Source organism: Hemiscyllium ocellatum, chromosome 29 (assembly GCF_020745735.1).
Source record: "Hemiscyllium ocellatum isolate sHemOce1 chromosome 29, sHemOce1.pat.X.cur, whole genome shotgun sequence".
Lineage (NCBI taxonomy): Eukaryota > Metazoa > Chordata > Chondrichthyes > Orectolobiformes > Hemiscylliidae > Hemiscyllium > Hemiscyllium ocellatum.
The window spans coordinates 52,175,407-52,195,370 of record NC_083429.1 but is presented as its reverse complement, the minus strand read 5'-3'; the positions used below and the strand labels follow the sequence as shown (position 1 = coordinate 52,195,370).

The following is a 19,964-nucleotide window of genomic DNA, read 5'->3' as shown; positions in this document are numbered from 1 at the left end:
AATCAAAAAATTTTAATAAATGCACAATTTGTTTCACTAAGCTGAAAATCAAAAAATTACAAAACATAATTTGACCTCAGTAATGTACCCACTATACTGACCTACACAGTTTAAGCATATTCACAAATGACCAGATTTTAGGCAAGTATTTTCTCCCCCACTTACGGCAATTTGCTTCATCTGAATAGTCTCCACAATCATCGACTCCATCACACTTCCATTCCATGCTAATGCACATCCCATTCAAGCATTTGAAACTGAAGGGGTCACAAGTTCTGTTGAACTCTCCTGTCTGTGCTGTATATATAAGCATGAACAGTAAAGAGTTAATATCACTATTTATTAATGACAGCCTGCTAGATTACAAAAAAGCCCAATAATCTAAATGTGTGGCACAGTCAAAAGAAAAATCACACTGGCAAGTTACAGATCCTAACACTAATTTTGTGCTAGCAGACATTGGCCAACAGCTCAAAGTGTAGTATTCCTATGTGATTCAAACCAGGAACAATTTAACCAAAAGAAATTTTAGATTTGCAGAACTACTAATTTGATTACATACATTTAAACCATTCATATGTTTAAAAAATAATTAATTAAATCAAAGTTTAAACAAATAGGTAGGGATGGAAAGATTAGGAAGATTCTTCACTAGTTCCAAAAACCCAGAAAGATCTTTCTTTCTTGATTATATACGCTCGTATACTTTCCACTTACTATTCTCAATTCTAGTCTTCACAAAATGCCAAACCTCAAAAGTTTTACCGATCTTGTTACCATTAAAGAACTGTGAATGTTGGAGATCGGAAGCAAAAACAGAAATGCTTGGCAAAATTCTGCTGTTTTCTCCCTACAGGTGCTGCCAGATCTGCAGGGTTTATGTTTTGAGTCCAATGACTCTTCATCAGATGTGCTGAGTTTTGCCAGCAATTTCTGTTTTTGTAAATCTTCCTTAAAAGAAATATTATTTCAGGTTAAAGTCATCCGTGAAACTAATGTTCCCTAGTCTATGGAGTATTTCCAGCATTTCCTTTTTATAATTCAGACTTTTAGCATCAATACTTTTCATTGTGAACTTAATTCTAATTTCTATGCATGGGGAGGGATGTCCATCTCTCCCACCCTTTCAGGCAAGTTCCAGATATCTACACCCCACTGGGTGAGAGATGGTCCTCAAATCTCTTTTAAAGGCATGCTCCTTACCTTAAAATTGTGCCTTCTGGTTACTGACCCCTCGACCATAAGGAAAGGTCTTTCCCCCCATCTGCTCTGTCTCTGCTCCACAGAACCCTGTAATCCCCAACCAGACATCTCTTTGCCTTCTCTGCTTGATGGATAACAATCCTGGCTGATCTAGTCTCTCTTTACTGCTGAATCTCTCCATCCCAGGTAACATTCAGTTGAATGCCTTCCACCCTCTCTAGTGCAATCACATCTTTTCTATAGTGTAGTGACCAAACTGCAAACAGTAATCTAGTTGAAGACTAATAAACATTACAATTACAGCTTCAACATAACCTCCTTGATTTTGTATTCAATACTTTGACTAATAAAGACAAGTATCCCATATGCCTTCTTAACCACCTGATCTACTGGTCCTACCAACTTTAAGGATCTAGGGAGGTGCACACCAAGTCCACCGGTCCTCTGTATTTCCAAGGGCCCAGCCACTCAACATGTACTCTTTTGCCTAGTTAATTCCAAATAATCACAATTCACTTTCCAGACTTAAACTCCAGAAGCCATTGCTAAGCCCCTACATCATCCAGTACTCTAAGGCTTTCCCCTCGTCTCTATTTATCACAGCATTAAAGTTTGCCTCAACTGCGAATTTACTGACCATATCTCCTACATTCACATCTTCTGCACAGACAGAAGTTCCCTGAGGTTCAGATATTGCTAGCCTGTGCAGTCATGATTTGGAATGAGGTGGAGATGTGCTCCCATTTAAAAAGAGATCACCCTCAACTGGCTAAATCTGTGAAACTTTTCAGAAGTTTAGCTGGGTGACTAAGTTTGGTAATGGATTTTCACCTGGGTAAAGCCCAGGCAGATGGAAAAAAATTATTCCAGCGTTTTGTTTTTATTTCATTTTCCATTTCAGATTTACAATTTTCCTTTTTTAAAAATCTGTCTTTTCAGAAAACTAAGTTGTTGCAGGTCCTACATCCCTACTGGGAAATCTTGAGTGTTACACTTGTGTCAAAAGTTGCGATTCAACTATTTTTCCCTAAGAAAAGCTGGAATGGGAAAATGAAATTATGTTTTTGAAATTTGCTTTTTTCTATGTATTCTTCCAAATTCCAACTGCCCAGTCAGTATTTTACCAACTACCTTTGTTATCCTGGGATGTACTTGGTTTGAGTTTAATATGCACAATAAACATAGCTATAGATTATAGTCAGTTGTGAAAATAATCTTGAAACAGATATTTGTTCCATATTCAGTTGCACAGAGATATCTTGTATGGCAAACAATTATCCTCCTTTTTAAACTGCACAATTGATGCTGGAAAGTTTCATAAGTGAACATAGATACTTAGGACTTATACTTTTTGTTGGGCGTAATATTATATCAGATTATGAAGTCTTAGATTTGATTCCTGCAGCGTTGAATTTGCTGATATCAGCCCAGTTAGAAAGTACGACACTCTAACTGTCTCTGGTCTCCTGGAATGCTTTTGGGCAAGAAAGGTGAAAATGTTACTTGCTTTCATTATTCACTTGAACAGACTGAAGGATTGGTGCACACATTTTATGTGAATTACAATACAAGTCTCTGATGTGATGCCAACCATAGTTGAATAAAGCAGCTTACCAGTCAGTGGCAAGTTCACACATTATGCATTTGACCACACGCATCAGGTAGCATAAAGCACACCTTTCACAACCCTCCACACTTTGCCCCCAAATCCACAAGAACAAGTGACTCACTCTGACTGCAGCTGGTACAGCAGAAATGCTTGTAGCAAGTCACTCTGAAGGAGTTTTGTTTTGCTATAGTTTTGATATAGTACAGCATTACTAAATGGAAACCTACAACAGTGTGCATAGTTTGGATCTTCATCTGAACCATCTTCGCATTGTGGAGCTCCATCACACACCATGAAGCTGTGTAGGCACCGACGCTTGTCCTTGCAGACAAAATCCATGTACTGAGAACACGATGGATCTACGAAGGAGACAATTAACCAAATAAAACACACCATAAGTCATCAGATTTAATCTTTAAATTACTAAAAACAGCAACTCGCATTTTCACAGCATTCAAGCAGAAATATATCCCAAAGTTAAAGATAACAGTCACAAGAAAGTTCAACAATTTATCCCAATTGATCCCAGGGGGAAAATGGGGGTCACAAATAACTGCAAATCCATTTCAGTTTAGGGCAGCAAGCATTATCTAAGCTTGAAGTCAGTAACTGAGTGAATTTAACCTATTTAAAAATAAGAGAAAGAAAAAAAACCTTTTGACCCAAGGATATAGGAACAAGATTTCTACATCAATCCATACTGGGAAATAAATTAACAAAATAACTTAACTTTGTAGAACTCAGGTCAAAAATAATTGTTAACTACAATAATGGAGAGAGATGCCACTCAATTGTCTTTCAGCCCTTCTGGCTCATGCACAAACACTCAGGCATTGCTTATGCATGCAGCCAAAATAGTTAACACTCAATTGTTCGCTAAATGCAAGGGATTTTTGCTTTAGGGAAATACCATGTTCAGTATAGTTGCTCTAAATTTTATTGCTTTGTAGAGTTTTCAAACTGAATTATTCAAATTTAATTACAGCTGAGGAATATGGAAAATACTCACTGCAGTTTTGCTCATCTGATCCATCAGAACAATCTGGTACACCATTGCAATGCTTGATCATCGCAATACAGCTACCATTGTCACAGCTAAATCCATTACAGGGAGTCCCATCTACACCAAAGAATGAGAAAAGATGAGAAGAGCTCATAATTAATATAGATTAATAATATACAATCATTTCATATCTTAATCCAGTCATGTCATTCATCTTAAGACATTGACCAGATTGATTAGTACTGTTAGAATACAGAGAAGTATAACACTGCCTTCCCAAATAACTGAGCACTAATAAAATTGTATTCAATAGAAAAAGCAAATGTAGGTGAATCAAGGGCTAAAAGACTCATGAGTATTAGTCTGCATCAATGGTGCGGATGGTTGAGAGCGTCAAGGTCCTGAGAGTGATGATCACCAATCTGTCCTGGTCCATCCATGTCGATGTGAAGGTCAAGAAAGCACATCACTTCTATTTTCACAGTAGTCTAAAAAAATTCAGCATGTCCACAAACACTCTTAATTCTCTCTGTAATTTCAAGATCTATAATTCCCTCCATCCACCTCCCTCTGCTTCTCTCAACTTTTCTCTCTTAGATCTATCTTTAGTCAGTTGCCAAACATCAATGTGGCATGCTACCATACTTAGTTTCAATAATCAAGACTTTTGAAGAGCCTTGAGATGTTTTATTATTTTAAAGCGGGTATATTAATGCAAAATTATAGACAAAGAAACATTGGATAGCTAATTTTCTTTATAGAAAACAGTGGCCCAGTTAATAGTTTGCGCTTTTGATAGCTCAAACATTTAGCTGCTCTTCTATTTCTCCACCATTCAAGATACACAAGCTAAAAATGCAGAGGTCGCGATTTCAATACCATGTCTCCCCACATAGGAGGTGCATCAAAATTGCTTCTGGCTGCTTAAATTATATAATGGAAACTCGACTAAAACCTGGCTTCAACTGTTACACCAAACAAAATCGCATCATTTTAGAATGCAGTATTAGGTAAAACAGAGAGAGAGAGAGAGAGAAATATAAAGAGAACAAGCAAAACAACTCTAAAACTTTTACCACACAGAGTTGAATCTTCATCAGATCCATCACGGCAATCATCATCCCCATCACAAATCCACCTACGTGGGATACAGTGGCCATTGCGACATGAAAAGTTACTGGAGTCACAGGTATGTGTACTTGCTATAAAAAAAAACAAATTGCGAAGCATTATAGCTTATTCTGATAGGCCAGCAATATAGTCAAAAAATGTGCCGCTGGAAAAGCACAGCAGGTCAGCATCCGAGGAGTCGACATTTCAGGTATAAGCCCTTCATCAGGAATGCAGGGTTTACGCCTGATACATCGACTCTCCTGCCCTTTGAATGCTGCCTGACCTGCTGTGCTTTCGCAGTACCACACATTTCGACTCTGATCTCCAGCATCTGCAGTCCTCACTTTCTCCTAGGCCAGCTATTACAACCTCCAGAGATAAAATGCATCTCTGCTATGCAACATGCTAGTTAGATGTTTCTTAGTTAAACATCATTCTTTAGAATTGCTAAAGAAAGCAGAATTTCTAAAGTTTCATATTCTACTTGCACTTCTTCAAAATTTTAATTTGAGGAATTCATAAACAAAATTAAAAATTTGTTTGCTTTGATAATGTTATTTTTAATTCAGAAAATAAAAAGGCTTTAAATACTAAAATTCCCAACTTAACATCATCTCGAACACCATATTCATTCGTGCAACACCTCCCAATCAATTTAACTGCTTTGAAAATACCACAAAAACACTAAGTTATCAAACTATGTTTCTGGACTGTTTACTCCAGTACAATAAAATAAAATTACTAGCTATGCCATATTTCAGCTAATTCACTCCTCGAGACTTTTATAGCACTTCTGTTAACACGAAACTCAATCAAAATGCTACATAGAGTCATAGAACATAGAACATAGAAAGATACAGCGCAGTACAGGCCCTTCGGCCCTCGATGTTGCGCCGACCGAATCCTACCTAACCTACACTAGCCCAATAACTTCCAAATGCCTATCCAATGCCCGCTTAAATGACCATAAAGAAGGAGAGTTCACCACTGCTACTGGCAGGGCATTCCATGAACTCACAACCCGCTGTGTAGAGAATCTACCCCTAACATCTGTCCTATATCTACCACCCCTTAATTTAAAGCTGTGTCCCCTAGTAACACCTGACTCCATTAGCGGTAAAAGGTTCTCAGTGTCGACCCTATCTAAACCCCTAATCATCTTATACACCTCTATCAAATCTCCCCTAAACCTTCTCTTCTCCAATGAGAACAGCCCCAAGTGCCTCAGCCTTTCCTCATAAGATTTTCCTACCATTCCAGGCAACATCCTGGTAAACCTCCTCTGCACTCGTTCCAGTGCCTCCACATCCTTCCTATAGTATGGCGACCAAAACTGCACACAATACTCCAGATGAGGCCGCACCAGAGTCTTATACAGTTGCAACATGACCTCAGGACTCCGGAACTCAATTCCTCTACCAATAAAGCCCAGTACACCATATGCCTTCCTCACAGCACTATTTACCTGGGTGGCAACTTTCAGAGATAAAAGGGCCTGTCATAGAGATGTACAGCATGGAAACAGACCCTTCGGTCCAACACATCCATGCTGACCAGATATCCCAACACAATTTAGCCCCACCTGCCAGCACCCAGCCCATATCCCTCCAAACCCTTCCTATTCACATACCCATCCAAATGCCTCTTAAATATTGCTATTGTACCAGCCTCCAACACTTCCTCTGGCAGCTAATTCCAAACCCATACCACCTTCTGTGTGAAAACGTTGCCCCTTAGGTCTCTTTTATATTTTTCCCCTCTCACCCTAAACCTATGCCCTCTAGTTCTGGACTCCCCAACCCCAGGGAAAAGACTTTGCCTATTTACTCTATCCATGACCCTCAATTTTGTAAACCTCTATAAGTTCTCCCCTCAGCCTCCGACACTCCAGGGAAAACAGCCCAAGCCTGTTCAGCCTTTCCCTCTAGCTCAAATCCTCCAACCCTGGCAACATCCTTGTAAATTTTTTCTGAACCCTTTCAAGTTTCACAACATCTTTCCAATAGGAAGGAGACCAGAATAGCACACAATATTCCAACAGTGGCCTAACCAATGTTCTGTACAGCTGTAACATGACCTCCCAACTCATGTACTCAATACTTTGACCAATAAAGGAAAGCATACCAAACGCCTACTTCACTATCCTATCTACCTGCGACTCCACTTTCAAGGAGCTATGAACCTGCACTCCAAGGTCTCTTTGTTCAGCAATACTCCCTAGGACCTTACCATGAAGTGTATAAGGCCTGCTGAGATTTGCTTTCCCAAAATGCAACACCTCGCATTTATCTGAATTAAACTCCATCTGCCACTTCTCAGCCCATTGGCCCATCTGATCAAGATCCTGTTGTAATCTGAGATAACCCTGCTCGCTGTCCAATACACCTCCAATTTTGGTGTCATCTGCATACTTACTAACTTCTTGTTCAAAAGTTAAAACCATTAATTTTAGTTCATTTATTTTAAATTAAAGCATTAAAACACAGTACTGAAACTAGATTCTCCTGTTCATTTTGGAAAGTTTTACAAATGTATAGCACTGACCAACTGTATAACCAAATGCACTGAGAATGAACTCTGGTACGTTGCTCGTCTTTAGAATTTTTCATTCAGCTTAATATTTATCAGAAGTGAGACATCACATCTTCTAGAAATAAAAAAAGTCCAAGAAACAAAGAAGAACAAATTAAATCCCAGTGAGGTTCACAAAAATAAATGAATGATTACTTACAGGTGCAGTTCAGTTCATCTGACCAATCGCGGCAGTCATTGTCCCCATCACATCTCCAAGATAAACGTATACACATGCCAGTGGCACAAGTAAACTCACCAGTCTTACAGTTGTTCAAAGCTGGAAGGGTTTCAAAGAAGAATTACAATGCCAATAATTAGGTAAGATTTACGCACAAACAATACATTTGATATGTTTGCGTAAAATGGATTAACCTTTGAAAAACAGAGTTCAGATGTCACAATGTGACATGACAAGAAACATTTTAGTGTACAGGTAATCTCAATTCGTTTATAGTAAGAATATTTTACCTAAAATGAATTTACAGTCTAATGTAATTCCTTAGCATATTTTGGACTGTAATTTATGCGTATGCAGACAGTCTATTGATTGCCAATAACTAACTGCTTCAGAGAATACTTCCATGTCAAAATCAATCATTAGAAGCCTTGAGAGTCAAGTTTCTAAAGAATTAATTCTGTTCAAAGCAACAAATTCTTTGCAGCAAGGACCCACTTCTATCTAACCAGAAACTAAAAATGTACTTCATGTAAGAAGGTGGAAGTGGAAGCACATTTCCAAATTAGAATAAAACACCAAAAATAGCTTCTTACAAAAAAAAAAGGTGCTTTCATGAGTTAGCCAGGTTTAATATCCTAAAAACTTGGATTGCAAATCAAATAAGAGTATGCTTCTCTATTGTATGCTACAAAAGGATTAGTTGCCTTTCAGATCCGGAAACACAAAAATCCAGATATTTAATGGCCAATCATGAGGGTCAAAAATAAAACATGGTCGAACACTCTAATATCTCCATAAAACCTTTGTATTAGTTACCCAAATTTCACTGACTTGGATTGGATAATATCAGCCCAACTGTATGAACACAACAGCCATCTAGTTTTAGATACAGGTAGTTCTTCTATAACACAATGGTTACATTCTCATGCAGCCCCGCATTATAGAAAAATTGAGCTTTAGAATGTTACGACACAGGTAAACCCTCCTGTTTAACTTAAACTCGCGACACAAAAAATTTACCCCGTGCAGTAATCTATGAAAATTCGGGAGACCAAGAACTATTTAAAGTAAAAATTAACAAGTTTATTTCTTAAAGTGCAACAGAGAATAATTAACTAATAACTATTTACAACTCCTTCCTCTAACCTAACTTTTACTTTCCCCTTCCATAATACTATCCGGATAACCCCCCCGTCGAGTAAGATTTACCAAACATTCATGCTTAAAAACCAGCCAGCTGTCGAATCTTCCTCTGTAGATTTTCTTCTTCTTAGGGATTTTTGTTTCACAGATCATTGATAGATAAAAGGTACCTTTAAGAGAGCTGTGTTTCGGGAAGTCTGTACATGCTAGTTACTTGGCAGTTCTCCCCTCAACTGTTCAACTTTTCCCAGTCTTATACCCAAAGCATCGGATTATTTCAATTTTTAAAATATTGTCAATATACTAAATTCAAACTTCATTGGAGGTTGGTATTTTGGGCGTGATTGGCTGAATTTGATTTTGTTTTTTTTGGCTCATAGCAACTCACCCAGTGCTAGCTGCTGGATCAAATGTTACATTGTAATTCTCCAGCTCTCAGCATGCTTGCTGAGTCCTTCACTCTCTTAAAGGTACAGTACACTTTTACACCTTGATAACAAGAAACAGCACTTAAAGTGTTGGTGCTGTAATCATATTACAGCCAACACTCATTTTAAAAATTTGCACTTTAGAAACAATGCCCCAATTCATCAATTGCGTTACAGCAAATTTACATTAATGAAACGTGCATTATAGCAAAACAACTGGTACACATATTGAATTGATAATGGAAAGGCTTTACCAATTTCAGTCATAGGTATCTAAGCAGATTGCAATGAAGGCCAAGGTGGAATGGGAGTGCAATGGAAGGGAAAATAAATTCATTCAATTAGTGCAAATTCCCTCCAGTTAGTTCCGCAAAAGTCTGGGTTTGGCTCTCCTAGACATGAAATGACAAGTGATTAACCAATCACTTGAACAAGCTCAGGGAAATAATTAAGTGAAATATACTTTCAGTTTACTTGGGATACTATTAGAAAGGTACGAAAGTGAGGTGACTGGATTCAGGCATTGCTATAGCCAATTAGGTAAAAGTAGGCTAAGGCTCTTTAAGTCACTTACAGCACTGTTCCTCATCACTATCATCCCCACAGTCATCTTCACGATCACATCTGTATGAAATCGGAATGCACATCCCTGAAGACCGACATTTAAACTGAGAGTCAGGATCACAAGCAGCCGTTGCTATGAAGAAAGAAGAGGGGAAAATACTCATGCTTACTAAAAATGTATTCTGTAGATCATAAGCTACAAAGTAGCACATCCTGTATCAGTAAGCAGACAAAATCCAGCAAGATAACCAAACGTAATTATTAAAAATAAACTTGTTTGACGACAGGAGTCATGTTCAAGGTAAAGATTAACCCTAAATGAGAGGAAGGATAACCTTAAAAATTAAACAGATGAGATATTTCAATAAATCCCATATCTGACAAACATCACAGTGAAGTCTTATGAAATGTGGTATTGTAGCATTATCCCACAGAGATAACTGCACAACACTTGGCATGGTCATGAAATTCAAACAGTACTTACGGCAATTTCTTTCATCACTATAGTCACCACAGTCATTATCGTTATCACATTTCCAAATGCTGCTGATACATTTTCCATTGGAGCACCTGTACTGGTTAGGCAGACAAGTATGTTCTGTAATAAAATAAACACATGTTTAAGAAACAGTTGAACAGTTGTAGGTTGAAGCAGAAGTTCTAATGTTCTCAGGAAGGCAGAGGGAATATAGATATCAGGTAATTTCAAGCTGCTAACAAGACTGGTGATAGCATTGAATAATGAACAATTCTCTCTGCAAAACATTCTTGCTGTTCAATTATTATGCTGGAGTGAGTAGGAGGAGGAATGGGAATAGCAGCATGGAACAAACAAGGGTAGTGCATGCAAGGGAGGTAAGAAACAGCCAGCGAGTGAGTAAGAAAGGACATTCCATCAGTCCAGTTTGCTGCACTGTCCACATCTTTACACCTTCAAGATGATGAACCATTTTCAAAAAAAAAAGTTCCTTCTTCTCAACAAACATTAGTTATCTCACTATCTACAGTACAACTGTAGTAGTAGAAACAGAAATTGCTAGAAAAGCTCAGCAGGTCCTGAGAAGGGTTACTCAACCCAAAACATTAACTCTGATTTCTCTCCACAGATGCTGCCAGACCTGCTGAGCTTTTCCAGCACTTTCTGATTTTGTTTCCGATTTACAGCATCTGCAGTTGTTTGGCATTTTCCAACTTTAATAATGGCAGCAAACAGCTTTACCTTAAACTAACATTGCAACTGTGCAGTAAAGGTGAGCTTGGAGTTTAATATATTGTAACCTCTCTGGTCTGAAACTCTTGCTCAGAAGTTGTTTGAGTAGATTTTAACTGACCTAGGATTATTTTAATATAGTAGTATGGGAGCAGCAATGTGAAGTTACATGTTTGGACAACTAGATTAGCTTCCCTACATTGTGGAAACAGGCCCTTCGGCCCAACAAGTCCACACTGACCCTCTGAAGAGTAACCCACCCAGACCCATTTCCCTCTGACTAATGCACCTAACACTATGGGCAATTTAGCATGGCCAATTCACCTGCCCTGCACATCTTTGGACTGTGGGAGGAAACCGGAGCACCCGGAGGAAACCCACGCAGACACAGGGAGATGTGCAGACTCCACAAAGTCACCAGAAGCTGGAACTGAACCTGGAACCCTGGTGCTGTGAGGCAGCAGTGCTTAACCATTGAGCCACTGTGCCGCCCCTAAAACAAGTTTTCTTTGCAAAAATATAATAAAGCAGTACTTCACTTTCAGGTAAGTAAACATTTATAATTTCCCAATTCATACACCTGTGGTTAGGTATTTGAACATCATTGTACAATTCAGAAAATTAAGACAAAGTGAGGACTGCAGATGCTGGAGGTCAGAGTCAAAAAGTGTAGTGCTGGAAAAGCACAGCAGGTCAGGCAGCATTTAAGGAGAAGGAGAACCAACATTTCCTGATGAAGGGGTTATGCTTGAAACATCGACTCTCCTGCTCCTCGGATGCTGCCTGACCAGCTGTGCTTTTCCAGCTCCACACTTTTCAATTCAGAAAATTTCAAAGTTCAGAAATTACTTAGTCTCACACATTCCAGACTAGAGATGCTTCAGTGTAATAGGATTCTATACTTTAAAGATGCACTTGTGTGTTCACATCTGCATTGCTGTTCTGTGACTTCCAATTGGCACAGAAGCAAAACTGACAGGATAAAGGAAAATAGATTCTTTAGCCAGATCACTTCACAGTACTTTGTACTGACATAACTTAAAGACTAACTCTGCTGTCATCGTTAAATCAAGCTTTCTAATGACTTATCAAACATTAAACAAAAACCACCTGAACTATGCTGAAAATGTGTTGCTGGTTAAAGCGCAGCAGGTCAGGCAGCATCCAAGGAACAGGAAATTCGACGTTTCGGGCCAGAGCCCTTCATCCTGATGAAGGGCTTTTGCCCGAAATGTCGAATTTCCTGTTCCTTGGATGCTGCCTGACCTGCTGCGCTTTAACCAGCAACACATTTTCAGCTCTGATCTCCAGCATCTGCAGACCTCACTTTTTACACCTGAACTATGACCTCAGAGAGTTAAAATCTGTCCACATGCCTCTCCCTCCACAATCACAGTGCAAATTAGAGCTTAACAACATATGCAAGACATCGCCTGCTCCTAACTGATACTGTAACTCCTGATCTGAGATTGCTAATTAAAGTATAACTAAATCCTCACAATTGTTGCTTCTTGGTGATAGTGACAGAATAATTCAAAAAGTATACTTTTAAAAATTCTTGTATGGGATGTTGGTGTCACTGATAACACAGCTTTTGTTTCCCGTCCCTAAATACCCTTGAACTAATTGATTCGCTAGACCATTTCAGAAGGCAATTAAGAGTCAATGACATTGCTGTGGGTTTGGAGTCACATGGACGTCAGGCCAGGTAAAGACAGCAGATTTCCTTCCTTAAAAAAGGACATTAGTGAAACAGAGCAGTTTTAACAACAATTGATAGTGGTTACGTGCTCACCATTAGACTAGCTTTTAATTCCAGATTTTTAAAAAATTGAATTCAAATCTCACCATCTGCTACACTAGGATTTGAACTTTGGACCCTGATCATTAGCCTGAGTCTCTGGATTGCTAGTCCCGTGACATTATCCTATACCACTACCTCCCCTAAATGTTACACGAGTTTCAAATTTTTATCCATTGTTTGCATGTGAACAGTGAAAGTAAATAGATGAGTGACATAATTAAGCCGTTTGTTCAAATACATCACCCATTGAAATTCAATCCAAATCTTCATAAGAGCAGAAAATGCTGGAAACACCAACTAAGGTCAGGCAGAAATAAAACAAAACGTCGAAAGAAATTCAGTAGGTCTGGTACTGTCAGTGGAGTGAGAAATATAGAGTTAACATTGAGTCCAATGTAAATCCAATTATAAGTCTTCTTTTGAACTGAAAACAAACAGCCCATGTGGTGTAGTAATCAAGAAACATTGTCAGATTGCTAACCACACAATAAGTTCTCACCTTGTTTCACACAGATGTTATTTGTTAGTAAGTAGCCACGCGGGCACTCACAATGAATATCTCCAGATGGCAAAACTGTACTCTTCACTCCCTCAGGGCAAACACATCTCTTACCAAAGGGTTTGGGAAGACAAAGCAAGCTGCAGGTCTTCTCCAGACATGCATTCTCCCCTTTAAAATAAACACAAGTGGTTAGTAAAAACCCCATAGCACTTTTATGAACTATTAATGATGGGTGCCAATTTAATATTCATCAATCTTTTCTCTCCTGGTTCACACGTAATTTGTTTATTTCAATATACATTCCTTCTCTGCAGTAACATTCAGGTATGCTAGACAATTTAGCAGCAGCAGAAATAAAAGCAAAGACAATGAAATGAGTCGCTAATAACGATTAGTTAAAAACTCCAAAGTGTCATGGTGACCATGTGTAGCACAGCCATCCACTGTTTTCAGGAAGCCAGCCTTATAAACTATCCTTATATTCTTCCTTTCTACACCTCCAGTCTTGTCTTTCATCTCACCTCTTACCCCTACTTACTGACCTGGAAGATCTTAGAGCAGAGTATTTATTTGCCTGGAGATTACGCCAATGCAACAGACAGTCAGGTGCTTCACTTGGCATAATATTTCAGTTTATTAGAAACAAGCGTGTAACCTTTTTGGCTAACCCACTATTCACCTCAAAAAACCATGCCATTTCAGTCCATGGACATTAAATGGTCCACTGATAATTTGCTCAGCTTATGATTTCTTCCAGCCAGCTAATTTTTGTGTTGACAAAAAATTCTTGGCCTAAATTCAGATTCTATTGGCAAGCAACAATATACATAACAATCCAATTGTACAGACCAGAAACACTGCAATGGCTGCTACCTGTTGTCTTGTCTTTGTAGAAAACCTTCATATCCATGACTCCAGTTAAACCAGTAACCAGGGGTTCCACATCTGAGCCATCATGCTTATTTGCTCTAAAGATGCTCATTTCTGACCAATCATCCCAGTAGATCTGATTCTGAAAACAGAAAAATTATTTTCTTAGTCTCACATTAGTTGGAGCATGCCATTCATTCTTAACAAAAGAACATGCATTTATTTGAGCATGGTTTCAGTCTCACAACATCACAAAGTGCACTTTATATTTGTGAATCACTTCTGAATTACTGATGCACGTTGTGCAATAGGGGATCGAAATGCGTAACACAGGGTTATGTAACCAGTAAAATGGAATGAATATGTGTAGACACTGGTTGAACAAGGAAGGGCGGCACAGTGGCTCAGTGGTTAGCACTGCTGCCTTACAGCACAAGGGATCCGGGTTCATTTCCAGCCTTGGGCAACTGTGTGGAGTTTGCACTTTCTCCCCGTGTCTGCATGCGTTTTCTCTGGGTGCTCCGGTTTCCTCACACAATCCAAAGATGTGCATGTCAGGTGAATTAGCCATGCTAAATTGCCCAGTATGGTATCTACTACCATAGTGTTAGGTACATTAGTCAGGAGTAAATGTAGGGGAATGGGTCTGGTTGGGTTACTCTTTGGAGGGTCGGTGTGGACTTGTTGGGCTGACGGGCCTGTTTTCACACTGTAGGGAATCTAATCTATTTGGCACACTGGGAGTACTCTGTGGTGCTGATTGGAACCCAGTCCAACATCTCATCGCTCCATCAATCAGTGAATCAAAATCCTGAAACTCCTCTAAAAGTACATTAAAGTAACAACACAACAGGGAAAGCAGCAGTTCAGTGATGCTTCATCACTGCCTCCTAAAGGGCAATAAATACTGGTCTCACCAGTGACATCCATATCCCACGAGTGAGTGAAACAAGATGCCAGCTCCTACAATGCCAAATTCCATCAGCAATGCACCTATATATCAGGTGAGTTTATTTACTTAAAAGTAATGCACAAAGGAATCTCAAAAAATTTTCCTGATAATTCTGATACTTATGAAGCTAAACCTGCGCAGATCTCAAGAATAGAAATTGGGGCAAACCAGGAGCTAATTAGGCAAATATAAAATCAATATTTACCACACCTCACCATTTAAATTTTTGAAATAAAATTCAAAGCTTTCATTGCTGTTCTATAATTACTGATGTATCTGGCTTAAACAATTAATGGCAGTTGGACAGCAAATGCTTAAATGTTTCATTTCTGTAAAACAGTCTTCATCAAAATTGATTTACTTGTCTGTGACAACTTACAGAAGTTAAAAAGACTGCTAAACAGAATTACAAAGGACTATGTATTGCTTTTCATCTTGCGTTCAGATAGACACAAGAAAGCCAAATTTTAAAGGGAGTAACACTGCATTTGGAAAGTTCACTGATTGTTGTTTGTCATGAAGAACGCATCAAGGAGCTGTTGTCCCAAGCTTTTATTTAAATTTTGAAAAATAGGAACAATGCCTGAACATCTTTTCCGCTGCAGAGGATAGGTCCCTGCAGATGCATACCGGTATCTTCCAGCAAAAGCAACATGTCTCTCAAAAGATGCAATTCCATGATAGGATAGCATATTTTGAATAACCCAGAGTGCGTTAATAAGTATGCTAAATCAAGATCAGGCTTATATACATTCAACATACTTTTAATGGGCCTAAAATTGATAAAAAATACAAACTTTGTCAATCCGGTTTGCAAGTGACAATGATAGGCCCAGAATCGCAAATCACATACCTTAAAAACACTAATGGCGTATGGATGGGGAAGGTTTTGTATCACGACAGATCTCTGATGACCATTGAAATCTGCTCGTTCAATGCGGTCAACATAGGCTTCAGTCCAGTAGATCCAGGTGCCATCCACTGTAATGCCATTAGGCCATTTAATGCCAGTCGTGATGATTCGAGTGATATTAGATGCATCCATGCCACTTCTGTAAATGCCTGGTGCACTATCACCCCAATCTGTCCAAAACATCAGGCTATGGAGGAAGTATCAGAACAGATAAAATTATTTGCTTCACAAGATATTACAAAACTAAACCGAGCTGCACTAACATTTTCTATAGCTAAGAACAAATGTCATTTAGCAACAAAAAAGGAATGCTACTTACAACGCAGCTTTGAAAAAAAGGAAAAACAATGATTGTCCTTCCACTGTCTTCGTTCATAATGACTTGGCAGCATTATGTACGTTTAGTTTTCTCTGACATTCAAATTTCAGTAAATATGCAAAATGAGAGGACTTTTAACCTAGATTACTTACTGGAGTAGAAAGTGAGGTCTGCAGATGCTGGAGATCAGAGCTGAAAATGTGTAGCTGGAAAAGCGCAGCAGGTCAGGCAGCATCCAAGGAACAGGAAATTCGACTTTTCGGGCATAAGCCCTTCATCAGGATTCCCGATGAAGGGCTTATGCCCGAAACGTCGAATTTCCTGTTCCTTGGATGCTGCCTGACATGCTACTTACTGGAGTAACCACAAATCTACACACTTCCAATGAAAACAGATGGGACTTTCTGGATCAAGTGGACAGATCAGCAACACTTCCACCATATAACATCCTCTAAATCAAGTCATCAAATAACAGCTGGGGGAGACATAATCCCTTGCAGACAGGGAAGTAAATCTGGGGTTCGAGTCTGTCTAATGTCTAAAGCAGCAATAATGCAGTTTCCCTGGGATCACTGCCAGTCTCTCATATGAAGCACAGAAACCATGGGCACCAGAGGACAAGTCAGGTCCACATGTTTTTAGCTTCTGCTAACTGCAACAAAGTCTCCAGTTATTTACAAGATGGTGAGCAGATCACATTACCATTTAATCAAACGCGTTTTCCTCATCTGCACAGGCTGTGATTTATGGCAATAGCAGAAAGCAAGGTTAAAATGACAAAGGGGTGCAGTGCAGGTTAGCTTTATATTTCAGCATCTGAAACCCTGATCAAAAATGATTCTAATGAAATTTAAAAATGCTCTCCTGCAGTGCCCTCATTAGACTCATGCTAAGCAATGAGTTGAGACCTAGAAGGAGACCTCTGCCTGTTTCCTGAGCCTCGAGGTAAAGCAACACAACTTAAGGGAGGAAGAAATTATTCACATGAGGCGATCCTAACTGAATAACAGGTCTTACTGAAACAATATCCAGTTTCATTCTGCTACAGGATCGCTCTGTCATAACATCACTTTGCATGGTTTGGGGTCAAATTTTGTTTGGTAAATCGCTTCAATAAAATGCCATGGGTTATATGACTGCATCAAAGATGGTATTTAAATGCAAATTGCTCAAGGAAGAATCTTCCTTTTTTGCCAAGTCTAAAGCAAAGCGCAGGGCTCAGAAAAATGGTATGCAAATGAGCTTTATTGTATATTGATACAAGGTCATTCAATAATAATTAAGCTGAACTTCAGAGGAATGCCACTTACAGATGTTGCAAGGAAGATGCAGGCACAAAAACCCTATCTGGCAGTGCCAGGCAACTGAAGAACCTGTCCTCCAACCAGAAGGTGAGTGTATTTAGTTAGGTTTCTGGTGTTTAGTGAAAGAATGGCTACTGGAGTCACCAGGCTGAACAGCCACTGCTCCCAAAACACTGGCCTCAGCAGGACCGTTGGTGCACGTGCAATAAGTGTGATGTTATTACTTAGGGAATGTAGCGATGCAAGCATGGATCCAATTTCGCCCATAGACGCTTGCTGCTGTAACTAACATCACTGGGACCATCTGTGCATGTGACCAATTTACTGGCCTTCTTTGTAATTATTATGGAATGATAAGCACAAATGCAAAGATAGAAAAGTGACCATTTATCTCAATGCAAAATTAGTGTATCAGGGTTATTTTGAAAATTTCTGTACATCTGACTGGGAACAAAAAAATGGGTCAATGAGCTGGAAATTCTACATTAGAAAGCCACAGCAATAGATGGAGGACGGGAAAAATTTCTGGCTGTAAGAGCTGCTCCTTTTTTTGAGGTATTTGAGGTGTTGGAGGTGATTTCCTCGAATTCCAGGAGCAGCAATTCCTGTTTTATATGCTGGGGCATTGTTTTGGAACTTTGGGAAATAAAAGTCGAAACAACAGCAGTTAAAAAGGGAGAAGAGCAGACGAAGGAAGCACATGGTGAGGACAGTGCAGGAGAGAGAGAGAGAGAGAGAGAGAAAGAGAGAGAGAACCTGCACAGTCACCGCCTTTGCTGTTTGAATTTGTGTCTTGCTGGACATCGGAGTGCATCTGGGAAAACTAACAAACAGTGAAAGTCACAATTAATCTTGGAGGAACTGTTGGGCGAAGTTCACAGCACAGAATTAGATGAGTCAATTGTTGTTTTAAGTCTGTCCAATAGAAAGGCTGCAGTAGTGAGTATAGTGGATTCTTTCTCGATTATGTGTTTTTGGAGATAAGTCTCTTGATTAAACTTAAAATATAAGCCACAGCTATTAATTTAATCTGAGGCAGTGTTTGTAGAGGAATAAGACGGTGTTATTTTCTGGGTCTGTAAATTGTGAAGGAGCAAAAATGGCCTTTTCAGTGATATGTACTTCTTGTCAGATGTAGGAGTTTAAAGAGAGTTTAAGGGTTACTGCTGATTATATCTGCCATAAATGCTGTTGGATACGAATCTTATCAGATCGAGTGGATCGGTTGGAGAGACAGATAGAAGCGATGAGGAATTTGCAACAGCAATAGTATGTGTTGGATGGCAGATATAGGAAAGGGGGAAAGTCTCAGATACAGTCACAAAGATGGGTTAACTCCAGGAAGGGTGAGAGAGATCAGCACCTAGGGCAGGAGTCTTTTGTGGATATACCGATTTCAAACAGGTATGCTGTATTGGAAAATGTAGGGGGTGATGGATTCTCAGGGGAACGTAGCATGAACAGCCAAGTTTCTGGTATTGAGACTGGCTCGAATGCAACGAGGGGTACGTCAGCTTCCAAGAGATCAATGTGTTAGGGGATTCTGTAGTCTGAGGTACAGACAAGACATTTCTGTGGCCAGCAGAGAAAAAGCAGAATGGTGTGTTGTTTCCCTGGTGCCAGGATCAAGGATGTCTCAGAGAGGGTGCAGAATGTTCTCACGGGGGAGAGGTGCCACTGTTTAAGAAGGGCGGTAAAGACAAGTCAGGGAACTACAGACCAGCGAGCCTGACCTCAGTGGTGGGCAAGTTGTTGGAGGGAATCCTGAAAGACAGGATGTACATGTATTTGGATAGGCAATGACTGATTAGGGATAGTCAACATGGCTTTGTGCATGGGAAATCATGTCTCACAAACTTGATTGAGTTTTTTGAAGAAGTAACAAAGAAGAATGAGGAGGGCAGAGCAATAATATGGATTTCAGATCTATATGGATTTCAGTAAGGCATTTGACAAGGTTCCCCATGGGAGACTGATTAGCAAGGTTAGATCTCATGGAATACAGGGAGAACTAGCCATTTGGATACAGAACTGGCTGAAAGGTAGAAGACAGAGGGTGGTGGTGGTGGAGGGTTGTTTTTCAGACTGGAGGCCTGTGACCAGTGGAGTGCCACATGGATAGGCGCTGGGCCCTCTACATTTTGTAATTTACATAAATGCTTTGGATGCGAACATAAGAGGTACAGTTAGTAAATTTGCAGATGACACCAAAATTGGAGGTGTCATGGACAGTGAAGAGGGTTACCTCAGATTACAACAGGATCTGGACCAGATA

The 19,964-nt window shown here is 39.4% G+C and overlaps 1 protein-coding gene across 2 annotated transcripts in view; it reads right to left on the bottom strand.

Moving 5' to 3' along the window:
• Window positions 1–19,964, bottom strand: part of sorl1 (sortilin-related receptor, L(DLR class) A repeats containing) — a 192,292-nt gene that overhangs the window by 44,198 nt on the left and 128,130 nt on the right. For both annotated transcript variants that reach the window (XM_060847062.1, XM_060847063.1), the window contains exons 20-29: window positions 16,007–16,253; window positions 14,205–14,343; window positions 13,329–13,499; window positions 10,300–10,413; window positions 9,826–9,948; window positions 7,660–7,779; window positions 4,892–5,017; window positions 3,822–3,932; window positions 3,040–3,171; window positions 166–297 (exon numbers count right to left, since the gene is read on the bottom strand). In XM_060847062.1, the coding sequence (XP_060703045.1) occupies window positions 166–297; window positions 3,040–3,171; window positions 3,822–3,932; window positions 4,892–5,017; window positions 7,660–7,779; window positions 9,826–9,948; window positions 10,300–10,413; window positions 13,329–13,499; window positions 14,205–14,343; window positions 16,007–16,253 (1,415 nt within the window). The remainder of the gene's footprint in view (window positions 1–165; window positions 298–3,039; window positions 3,172–3,821; window positions 3,933–4,891; window positions 5,018–7,659; window positions 7,780–9,825; window positions 9,949–10,299; window positions 10,414–13,328; window positions 13,500–14,204; window positions 14,344–16,006; window positions 16,254–19,964) is intronic.